This window comes from Delphinapterus leucas, chromosome 7 (genome assembly GCF_059928025.1).
Source record: "Delphinapterus leucas isolate spDelLeu-1000000601 "Yukka" chromosome 7, BTC_Dleu_Yukka2, whole genome shotgun sequence".
In the NCBI taxonomy this organism is placed as follows: Eukaryota; Metazoa; Chordata; class Mammalia; order Artiodactyla; family Monodontidae; genus Delphinapterus; species Delphinapterus leucas.
This window is the reverse complement of record NC_143135.1, coordinates 30,784,615-30,797,072: the sequence shown is the minus strand read 5'-3', so window position 1 is coordinate 30,797,072 and position 12,458 is coordinate 30,784,615. Positions and strand designations below refer to the sequence as shown.

The 12,458-nt window shown below is 37.7% G+C and overlaps 1 protein-coding gene across 1 annotated transcript in view; it reads left to right on the top strand.

Moving 5' to 3' along the window:
- Positions 1-204: 204 nt before the first annotated feature.
- Positions 205-12,458, top strand: part of BBOX1 (gamma-butyrobetaine hydroxylase 1) — a 70,968-nt gene continuing 58,714 nt past the window's right edge. Inside the window, exons 1-2 of the mRNA XM_022583739.3 lie at positions 205-1,733; positions 2,946-3,060. Coding sequence (XP_022439447.1) covers positions 1,515-1,733; positions 2,946-3,060 — 334 coding nt within the window. The 5' untranslated portion in view covers positions 205-1,514. The remainder of the gene's footprint in view (positions 1,734-2,945; positions 3,061-12,458) is intronic.

Sequence of the window (12,458 nt, the reverse complement as noted above, 5' to 3'; positions counted from 1 at the left end):
GGTTGGCAAATATTTTCTGTAAAAGGGCAAATATTATATTTTTTGGCTCTGCAGGCTGTATACATTCCCTGTCACATGTTCTTGTTTTATTTTTTCAAATGTTTTAAGAATGTAAAAACTATTCTTACCTCATGGGCTGTACAAAAACTTCTGGCCCACAGGCAGTACTTTGCCTGTCCTTGATCAAGTTATGTAAGTCGTGCTTTTACTTCAGTAGATACAATCTTACTTAAATACAGAATAGAGTTATATTTTTCCTCCTCATATGTAAAGCTAGAGTTATCATTCAAATATATATTAAATATCTTCTATGTGTCTGGTGCACTAGAGAATACAAAGATCACCATGAAGTTTCAGACCTCAAAAAAAAGTGAGATAATTATGAAAGTAAACAAAAAATAAGGAAGACTGGGCACAAATGGCATTGATAGTTATCTGAAAGGCTCCAAAATGCCTCCTTAAGGATGTCTATATGAGTAAGTCTTAAAGGGTGTGATCAATGCTGTTGAATGCATATTAACTCTATCTTATTCTCCTTCCTCACTAATAAAACACTGATTTCTGCAGAGCAAGCATGTGACTAGTAAACAGCTATGTTTCCCAGCTTCCCTTGTAGCTAAGGTTAGATTGTGACATAATTCTGGTCAGTGAAATATACTTGGAAGTTGCTAGATGGGGAAATGTTTAAAAATGAGGTAGACTTAGCTGCCACATGATGTTTTCCCTTTTCCCTTCTTCCACTCTGGAATGTAGATGTGGTATCGGTGATGCAGCAGTCATTTTGCAAACATGAGGCAAGAAGTAGAAGGAGAAAATCTACCAGTAGCCTGGGCTTCCCATGGTTCTGTGAAATCACATTACCATTACTGGACAGTCATGTTAGGACTTCTTTTCACGCAAGAAAAATAAACTCCTTGCTTATTTAAGCCTCTATTTGTCAGATCATCTGGATACAGATAGGTTGGCTCATGAAAAGAAAAGTTTGTGAAAGGTCATCCCAAGCAATGGGGGCAGAATGAGCTGAGGAACTGAGATTTGAAAGTATGGAGGTTGAATGATAGAAAATATTTAATTTGGCTGGAGCTCGTGTACTTGGGCATCACTTAAAATAGCACAGGTATGATTATTACACTTTCAATTTGTGGAGTATTTTTCTCCCTTAAAAATTTTCCAGAGCTTTTATGCAAACATAAAAGTGCCTGTGTCATTGGTTCTGAACGTATTATCTAAAATTACTGTGAGAAAAACAAGGAATTCTTTTCAACTGGATCCTGACTCAGCACGTTTATCTTGTTTACTTTCAGTCACTGTGTTTCTGTTTACAGCTCATGAAATACTCTCATCAGAACAAAGGTCCTAGCGTTGATAAGTGAAACCACAAACTCAAGCAAATAGCAGAAGCCAGAGTCCATTTGAATTGAAGTCAAGTTCAGAGCCGATCTTCCTGAGAGTCCTCTTAACACTGATTTGTCATAGCAGGTAGCTGACAAGATTTACCCTCAAGGACCAGAAACATGCACTGTGCCATCCAAAAGGCAGAAGCGCTGGATGGGGCTCATTTGATGCGAATCCTCTGGCAGGATGGTGTAGAGTCTGTCTACCCCGCTGTGTGGCTGAGGGACAACTGTCAGTGTCCCGACTGCTACCTGGATTCTGCAAGAGCACGGAAACTTCTCATCGAAGCGCTTGATGTGAACATCGGTATCAAAGGCTTGACGTTTGAAAGGAAAAAGGTAACTATCTCTAAATTATCTCTGCCTTCTCTCTCAACTTAAATAAAGGAACTAGTCTCCAATAATTTACATAATGAATTATATTTTATTAGGTCATATTTTATACATAAAGCCGTGATTGCATAGTCCTTGGTGCGAGGTCCACATGCTTACTAAATGGAAGCTTCTGCTATTATTATTACTATTTTTATTACTGCTGCTATTATTTTAATAAAATGTACAGTGTTGCTCATTATTCCTTCAGTGAGTGGCAGCCTTGAAGACACAATCAAACTATGTCTCTAATAAAAGGAATGCCCCTGGGCTTCAGTTTACTCATCTAGAAATGAGGGATACTAACAAAATTTGTTCCTAGGGATGATGTGAAGATTCAATGAGCTAATATGAGTAAAAATCTTAGCATGTGGCTGGCATATGGTGAGCGCTCAAAAACTTGTATTGATGAATATTTTTAGTCAAATTCGTGAGTAAATGTGTAAGGCTTTGTATGGGATTCCTGAAAGCATAGCTCTCAAAACCACAAACTAGATGTGGCCTCACCCTGTGTTTCTCTCTTCCAAATTTGCTAAGATAGTTATCAGAAGAGCAAGTGTGACCAGCAAGGTCATCCTCTCCCACTCTTGTCTCCATCTCTAATTAAGGACTTTACCCCCAGGGTTCAGTGCTTGATAGCTGTGGGACCTTAGACATGTTATTTCCTCTTACTTTGCTCACCTGAAAAATGTGAGTATTAGTTATTGCTTCTCCCTCAAGTTGTATGAGGACTAAGTGGGTTATGTTTATAGCGCTCATTGTAGAGTATACACTCAAAATGGTGTTATTCCTACTATTATTATCTGTCTCATCATCATTACTATTTCTGACACTCTTGGCAGGAATATTAATTGATCTCTAACCATCACAGAAAGTTTAGGGACCACAGGTTTTCAGAATATAGAACAAGAACTCAGATCTAGCCAGGTTTTATTTCTTTGTGATATTTAAAGGGCCTCAGATCTCAGCTGTATCCCCTTGGCTTTCAGTTTCCTTGTTTTCCAAAAGCTTATTCTATGCCTGTGAGTATATAAGTTAAAAAACAGAAAGAAAAAAGAGCAAGGGCTCACTCGATTCCCTGATAACCTTAAATAACATTCAGAAACAGCAAGAGTGGAGAACCAAGGTACGTAGAAGCATAATAAACGTTTACGTGATATTTGCTTTCTGTATTATAAGGTTCATATCACGTGGCCAAACGACCACTACAGTGAATATGAAGCTGATTGGCTGAAGAAAAGATGCTTTTCACAGCAGGCCAGAGGAAAGCTCCAGAGAGAATTGTTTTTGCCAGGTAACCTTGCTATGGTCTTCAATGTCCTTTAAAACTTGTCTGGTAAGAAATTTGCTCAGAAGCAAATTAAAACCCTTGTGCTTTGGTTAAAATATTATTGTAATTTACGTGGAACGTTTAATGATTTACCAACACAGATGATGTAGGTAGAGATGGAAAGAAACATAGAGCAGTTCTAGACATTCTAAAGAGACAGAAAGAAAAGAAATGCAGCAAATATTTATCCTTGTCATCTAACACAAAAGCTGGCACACTGTAGATACTCCATAAGTGTTCCCTGCAAAGCAGCAGGATGAACCAGAGGCAGACTTGCCCTTAAGAATTTTATCTAAGGCCAGAACCACGCAGAATCAACAAGGCAGAAATTCCTAACCTGGCATCAGATAAAACTATGTGATCTATGAACCTCATGAAATGATATACACATCATTGACAACACTGAGTGTGCATGTGAGCGTGTGTGTGTGTGTATGTGTGTCAGGCTTGTGCACAGCAAATTGCTTGGGGAGAGTTTATATGAATCCCAAGGGAATCTGTGAACACAGAAACATTCAGAAAATCTCCAGTAAACAGATTCGGTCGAAAAGGAAGACTTCATTCTTTGTTGTTTTTTTTTAAATTTGCTTTCAGTCTTTTTTCTTTTTTTTATTGAAGTATAGTTGATTTACAATGTTGTGTTAATTTCTGCTGTACAGCAAAGTGATTCAGTTATACATATATATATATATATATATATATACATTCTTTTTTATATTCTTTTCCATTATGGTTTATCACAGGATATTGAATATGGTTCCCTGTGCTATACAGAAGGGCCTTGTTGCTTATCCATCCTATATATAATAGTTTGCATCTGCTAACCCCAAACTCACTCCATCCTTCCTCCACTTCCCCTTTGGCAACTATGAGTCTGTTCTCTATGAAGAAGACTTAATTTTTGATCTGAGAGACAAAGTAAATACTTAATATAGATAAAAAGTTATTTTTTAAATACGATTTTTGGAGATACACAGTAATACAGCTCAAACAGAGGTGCTGGGGAGAAGTGGGAAGTATTAATACTTTACTCTGTGTATTTTGAAGATTTGTGTCATAAGATGATGTGGGTCAAAGGCCCACAAATTCATGTTTTCAAATTCTGAAAACATGCTGATTCATATGTATTTACTAGAACCTTGACTTCTACAAACACACTAACAAGCCAACTTTCCCTGAACTTTCTTTTCCGCTGTTTACCGGATATATTGGACCACTGTCCCTTTGGGCAACTGACCAGCCTTGTTGGATTTTATACACATCTCTTCTGGGATTTCTGGGTCATACACCAAGATAGAGATTTTACCTTACTCCTTTCGAATTTGAAATTCTCAAACATGTGTGGTAACTGCATGGTTTTCAATGTTAGACTTACAACACTTTACTGGGTGTGGAGATGTTACTAAATAGCCAACTTGAACCCCACAGCTTCACCTTGTCCCATGGTTATCAATAGGGTATGACATGGTCCCCTTCCTGTTCAAGCATAGTCCAGCCTTATCAAGAGCTAGCTTCCTCCATTCTCTTAATCTCAACATTCTGACACCTGACAATGTTTTGCTCTAGTGCTTTCTGTCTAAACCACCAGGAATCCATTTTCCTCTTTATCTAGTCCAGCCAGCTGGTGGAATCCAGATGGATATCAAGGGAAAGATGTTTTTCCTGCCTTCCCCCCAGTGAGTGCTTTGCTAGATTCTTCAAAGAGTCTTCAATTACAAAACTGAGTGGCAACTGTCTGGGTCAAATAGCAATATCACAAGTATATTATTATTTTTTATTTATTTTAGATTTCTTCTGGTACTCAAAATATTTTTCCTTAACTCTGCCCTAATTTTGTAATCCCGTTGGATTTTACTCTAATTTCCTTCGAGTTCTTCTTTTGATTATTTTCAGGGGATAAAAGCCAACTTTTTATTATTACAGCTTATGCTTTTAAGCATTGTAAAAGTATATGGCCACCCCCTCCATTAATATTTCTTGACGGGTTCAGTTTTATAGCTTACATTTCTCAGTACTATCAGGCAGTAGCAGGATGGAAATGATACTATATTCAGTGAAACAGTGGAAAAAACTAGTCACACTGACAGGCTGCAATCATGAATAATATAAGGAGGACTGGCTGCTATTTAGACAACGGAAACTATTTTAATGGTTTAAAACAAGATCAGATTTTGAAAATATATTCTCAAGCTGTGCAATTGGTAGGTGAAAGAAGAAATTAATGGACCATTTTTGAAATATTGCTTCTATGGCTTTTTGCCTGTAGAATTTGACACCTTATTTCCCTGCCATTGCATATTTTCAAACATTCATACTCAGAACAAGTAAACAAACTCAGTTACATTTGTCAAAGAATTTTGTTTTTAGTCCTCAGTGGCAATGTTTCCTCTACTGCTCTTTCCTTAGAGTGAGGAAACACTTTTAAAATCTGGCGTCAAGATGCAGATCACTTTTCCTTGATCTTTGCTTGGCACTAGATGTTGAACTCAAAAATGAAAAAAACATCAGCCAGAAAAAACTCTTGTCATGGGACAGCCACAGCTGGAAAGAAGGCATGGGTAACGATCATTCCGTCATAAATTTCTATTCAACTGCACGTATATCGCGCACCTATCTCGTGTGGGAAGCTGTAAGGAAATACCAGGTTTTAAAAAGACATGGATTCTGCCCTAGAGGATTTATCCAGTCTAGGAGGGGACACTAGGCATGGAAACAAATAAGTATAGTACATCATTTTAAGTACATGAAAGTGTGCATAGAAGGTTAATTAGAATGTAGAAGGACTCTGAAGAAACAAGGAAATGGAACTCAAATAAGAGCTAATACTTGCGCTGGGTTTTGAAGGATCTGTCAGACAAAGATAGAAGGAAAGGAAATTCTCAACAGAGAAAAGGGCATGTAGAAAATCAGAGAAGCATAAAAGGGCAGGGTCGGTGCGGGAAACTGCAATTAGTTTAAAATATAGGTGAAGTTAAAATTGTTAGGCAACGAGGAAGGAAGTGGCTTAAGTACCCTACTAAGAAGCTCAGCCCTAAACCCTTAGGCAAGGAAGTTTGCCCAGCACAGAGGTCAAGTATGTTTCCTTCCATTAGTTCCCCAGGCTGATTCTCTTCCTAAAATTCCAGAGAAATGAGTTTAAGGTCTTTATAAGTTTAAGAAGATTGCTTTACTTACTTTCTTTAGGATGCATTTTATATTTTCAGAGTTGTATCTTTCTGATTTTTACCAAATGCATATAATTTCGTAAATGCCTACAAGGTTGTGAATGTCTTCTTAGCTTCCTTTTTCTCTTGATGCATTCTCTCCCCCTCCAGTGTACCCCTTTGGTTCTTGGTTTGTACTTATCTTACTAAAGACAGTGAAGTGATCAGTTCTGTGTTGTAGAAAGGTCTTGAGCATGGTCATCTGTGCTGGATGGATTGGCGTAGGTAGTGCCTGGGAGCAAGGTAACCATAGCATGGCCTAGAAATTGTCCTGTAAGAGCCATTAAGAACTTAAACTAGGGAAGCAGCAGAGAGGATGGGGGTAGAATTTGTACTCAAGAGAAACATCATTGACCTGGAGGACAGGAGGTTGCTGGCCCTCTAATCTCTACCAATTTTAAACCAGACTGTTGAAGCCTTGCATGTGAGTGTTTCCAGATAGGTGGATGAAATGGAAGACTTTAATAAAACATTGGAAATATGAAGATTTTTAAATGTAATTGTTTTTTAGCCTCCATGTGAAATTGACATAATTATACACTCATTTCTTGTGACTAACTTCATGATGCAAACTTCCCAAAATAAAATTGATAAGACTAAAATGGGGGAAAAAATCGATACATAGCATGACCTTATATATATATGAACCTAAATATCTGTCCTTCTTAACCCTCAGAGGCAGAATGAATGCTTGTTTTCCTATCTACCTCCTTGAACTGGTACTGAAATGTTTGTATATTTTTCTCTGACATCAGTAGTATTTGTCATTGCAAACTGAAATTTAAAATGTGGTAATTTGAAGAAAATCTTTTGTTCTATGGAAGCAGTCTGCTCAGCTTTCTCAGCAGTGGAGGGAGTGGGTACATTGCACGGTCAGAAAAGGATATTTCCCCTTGTTTCAATATGCCCCACTTTAGCAGAGCAGGTCTTCACCTGTGTACTTTATCAGACTACAACCCTTCGGTACATAGCTATGACTCCCTCCTTTGTTTCAAAAGGAATATGCCACAAGAGGAGTGAAAAATCTCAAGGAGATATAAGGTCCCTCTAAGATCTCTGTGCCTTGCACATGGTGAAAAAAACAAACCAAAAAACAGAGCTCCCCCTTTCTTACAGAGGGCATGTGTTCCCTTGAAGATGAAGCTTTCTATTATAGTGCAAAGAACAGAATTGGTTTGGTACCCAGGCTACTTTTACAGAAATTTTCCAAAAGAGAAAAAATCACTATCTTTTTAAAAAATTAACAAGTAATGTACACAATAAACATGCCTAACTCCCATGTAATATTTTACCCATGTCCCTAAGCTTTGCCCCATCCTTCTCCTTTTCTTAAACCCCTAGAGGTGGGAATCTGTAGTGCATGTCGGGGATGGGTGAGGGCATTTGTTTCACGTATTACTTGGTAATTATAAAAAGGACTGGGAGTTCGTTTGTTTCAAGCTGCCTTAGAGTGTTCCAACTGTATCAGAACTGCCAGGTCAGAATGGCTTCAGAAGAGCTCTGTTAAATCAGCTGCATTAGAGCAATCAATTCACCATGTCATGTACCAAAATACATTCCCGTCCCAAGAAAGACCTTATAAAAATTCCTTCCCTGAGGTTATCCAGGCTCACATTGTCTGATGCACAGGTGGGAGAATGATTCAAAGTCTTCGTAAGTTTAAGAAGCCAGTCTCTATTCTACTTTGCCTGCCATATGTGAAATGAACCTATTGACTTTCAGAGAAATGTCTTTGGGGTTTTGATGAAATGAATACAGGTATCTTAAATGCTTGTGAGTTTACAAATGCATATTTTGCTTCGCTTTTTCTCTGTGCCATAGTGATGTCTTCCCATGTGTCTTGTTCTTTTCTGAATTACATATCATTTATCCCACTCAGTTTCTGCATTGTACTTGGTAAACGTGGGCGTAATATGTAAAGGGTCTAATATCCCTCCATGGGCTGTGAGTCAGTGAGTCCAAGATGGGAGATTCACAGACTGGGAAGTACCCTGCAGTGCTGTGTACCCAGCAGAGGCCCCGAATCTGTGGGTTGTTCCCATAGCCATCTGCCTAGTTTTTGATTCCACTTGTAGACTCTAGGTCAGATCCTTTTTCTTTTGCCTTTTCTCATCTCCATCCATACCTCCAATTAGAAAATACATAACCACATACTCAGAGATAAGTATTGGGTTGACCAAAAAGTTTGTTCAGGTTTTCATAAGATGTTATGGAAAACCCGAACGAAATTTTTGTCCAACCCAATATTAAAGATGTCTATTTTACAACTAGATACATTACAGAAATACTGGGGAAAAAAGGCCTGTGTACTACGTCTATTACCTTTTTAAATTTTTAGGTAATAAACATTATATTCTTTTTAAAAAATCATTTTTTATTACTTAACAACTTCATAAAACAAAGAATCGTGTCATCATCCAATGTTAGTGTGAAATAGTATTTTGAAAAGCTGGTGTCTTCAAAAGCTGATATCTTTAAAAGACTTGAAAAAGTTTGAGGATATTTTTGAGAATCTAAAACAAATCTATTTTAAGGAAGAATTATTACGTTTCCCTTTTCATATTTTTTCAGTATACTTACCACATCAAAAATTAAGAAAAATATACTAACTTTTTTATTCTTGGAAAAGTAATTTTCTAGAGTTACACTAAAGTAAATTTATTTCTTTTCCTTCCTTTTTCTTTTCAAACAGGGTAGAGTGGGCTTTTTTCAGTGAGTGAAGAACTTCCATTTCTCACAAACAAGACTTACTTCTTCTTGCAGCCCAGGAATAAGTTTTATAACATTGGCAATTGGACTGCAAATTTAGAATTTATACATTTAGAAAATTCCAAAGTGTGGCAATTTCAAGAAGTAAAGTTGGATTGCTTTATATGCTAGCTTCACTTTTACCAAACCTACACATAAGTTATAAACAATTATTCTCACTTCTGGTTCTACTTTGTTCTTCAAGATGACAGAACACAGAAGAACAACTATAGTTTTGGGATAGTAGATATCTTCATCTTACTTAAATTTCTTCCTTAAGATTCCAGTCTCAAACTTTCAAATATGCCCATGGAAAAAAATGATTTTTAATTTCTTTTTAAAGTTTTCTATCCCTGTAAGAAAAAATTGATTTTAAAAAAGAATTTTGATGTTGCTATTTACCCAATCTGTGTATTTGCCTAATATCTAGCTGAGCAAATTAGGTAAATAATCTTTAATCACTGCTCCATTGAATGAATTCTCTAACTTTATTCTTTTCCTCAAAACTCTGTATAATTCTCAATCTGTAACTTTGCTCTTAATCAAAAGAGCAGTGTAGCACTGAAATTAAAAGTGCTCTTGAACTTAGGTCTTTCTAGGTCTGTGATCTTGAGCAATGTACTTAACCTGTCTATGCCCCTAAATCTTTAACTGCATGATGGTACCTACTTATCGCCTTGAGTAGCACCATGTTGAGAGAAAAACAACGTCTCACTTTACATATTAACTCACTTCATCTTCACAAGTTGCCCTTGAAAGCAGTTGTAAATAACTACAGAGAACAGCCTTGAGAGGCTTCTTGAACAGTATATGTTTACTGTTCAATGAAACATATGAAACAAAAAAATGTAGAATCCTATTAGTAAAATTCTTTCTCCTTTTTTCCATTAGCTGTCAAGCTTCCATGCACATCGCCTGTTTGCCCAGAGAAGACTGACATTCAAAAGGTTTTAGGGGGAGAAGGTTGTATAGGTTGTCCTTCTTGCCAACAACTTAGTTGAAGCCTTTTATTATCTCACACTTGAATCCTCTGTGTTCACTCCCAGCTTGCACAACTCTGCAGGGTAAGCTTCCCGATGCCCACCATCATCCTTCTCCCCCCTGGCTCTGGTGTTTCACTGCAGCACGATAAAGTCCAAAGTCTTCCCTGGGACTGTCTAATCATCCCACAATGTAGTGCCCCCTCAGCAAGCATGTGGATTCTTACTTTTGTCCAAACTCCTAGTTTCTCAGATCACTTATTCTATTCTTTCTGTCTGGCCAAACTTCACCTGTCCATCCTGCAAGGTGTAACTCACATCCCAAAGAAGCCCTTTACCAACCTACCCTATATTTATATTTATATTTATCCCCAAGTCAAACTACAAAATAGAGACCAGAAAGAAAGCAAGCCCAGGAAATGGACATAATTTCACTCGTAACACTAAAATGCAAAGCTATAATGTAACAATGGAAGCATATATATTTTTCTAAAAGAATTTTGTTAGAATTTGTTAGGAGAAGAAGTGAAAGAATGTGGTCTGCTAGGAAAGCGCTTCCCCCCGTGAAACAACACAGTGTTTTGAAAGGAGAACAGCTTTGGAGTCAGCAGAGGGGCTTTGACTTTCTGCTCTGTGAACTTGACCTAGTGTCATAAATGATCTGACACTCACTTTTTCCATATGTAAAAGAGGCAATGCCTCTCAGCTCCAGGATGTGAAGAATAAATGGAAAAATGTAAGTACTTTACCTGCCACACTGTGGATGCTCAAACCTTGTTAGGTCCTTTCCCTCCCCTTCTCCTTCTACTTAGAGAGCCATGAACATAGCAGAGGCATAGTAAAGAGCATTCAGGTAAGGGCAGGAGAGAGAAACAACAGTGGCATGATCACCTCTTATGCGTGAGTTCCCCTTACTTGACGAATAATCATGTTATTATCCAATTAAACGCTTGAGAGTGACTCAGAGGTGAATTATTGCCACGAAAAGGATTTTAGTTATTCAGACATTGGTTTGAAGTCTGGGCCAAATTTTTGCCTACCTGACAGATAGTTTCCTTTAAATAATACTAAGGAAGGCAATGAAAAGACTGGTCAACTATGACCCTAATTCCAATCAGTGTTGTAAAAATGTTTACTGAAGCTGGGATGATCAGCAAACTTGGGGAAAAATGGTGAGTTATCTACTAGTTAGTCAAGGATCACTACAGATGAAAATACCAGCACTCAGTAGATATATTTCATGTACAAACCTAGATACTTGGACGAAAAAAATTCCAGACCCATCTAGATACAGTCTCATCACCATATAGAAAACAGATAATATGAATAAGGAAGATAGAGGAAAGGTATCTAAAGAGAACAATGTGCTCATGCAAGGAGGAAGCAGAGTCTCTCAACTCTAACTTCACTGAGACGTGATGGAAGTTTCTAGCCCAGAATAAATTGGTCAAGCACAATATATGATGGACAACCAAAAAGGAGATTTATAAAGTGATTTACTTGGAGCAATAAGAAAAAATGAAGAAAACCAGAGAAAAGGTGAATCCTCTGATGGGAGCAGATGGTCTTAGGTAATCCTGTTTCACACACAGTCTTTCCCATCTCAGTTGATGGCAACTCCATCTCTCAGGCAGCAGGTCCACCCTAGACTCCTCATTATCCCTTATACTACACACCCAATGTGTCGAGAAAATCTACTAGCCCTATTACCAAAACAATCCAGAATCCATCCATCCACATCTCGCTACCTCCACCACCAACCCTCCATCTGAACTACCAACAGCGTACGCCCTCTTCCTCCCCTTCCTCTTCCCCTACTCCTTTGCCAGTCTTCCTTCTTCATATTTTTAAAGCATTGCTATCTGCCAGGCACAGAGCTCAATGCTTGATATGTATTACTCTATTTAATCCTAGCAACAACTTTACAAAGGCAACATTACTGTAACCAGTTTACACATGAGGAAAATAAGGCTGATAAAAGTAAGTAACTAGTCCAAAATCAAAGAGGCAAAGAAGCAACAGAGCCAAGATTTGACTGAAGAACATCTGCTTTATTGAATGCCTTTCTGTCATCCACCTCTTCTCTGTGCTTACAGCAATTGGTGCCGGCTACTCTTTTTGTGTTGCTGCAATTATTGCACTGAAGGGTCAATGTCGGTGTATTTGACTGTCATCCCCACTAGACAATTGGAATCCAACGAAATAGCTAATATTAATAACAGGTAGCATTTATTGAACATCTTCCATGCATTATATTTATTCAGCAAGTACTTAATGAGTGTCAGCTATGTACCAGCCGCTGTTCTAGGCACTGGGAATGCATTGATGAACAAAACAGAGGTAGACTTTAACTGTAAGGAGTTTACATTTTGGTAGAGAAGGAGATCGCAAAATTTACAAATTTATCTACATTACATCAAGTGGCCATAAG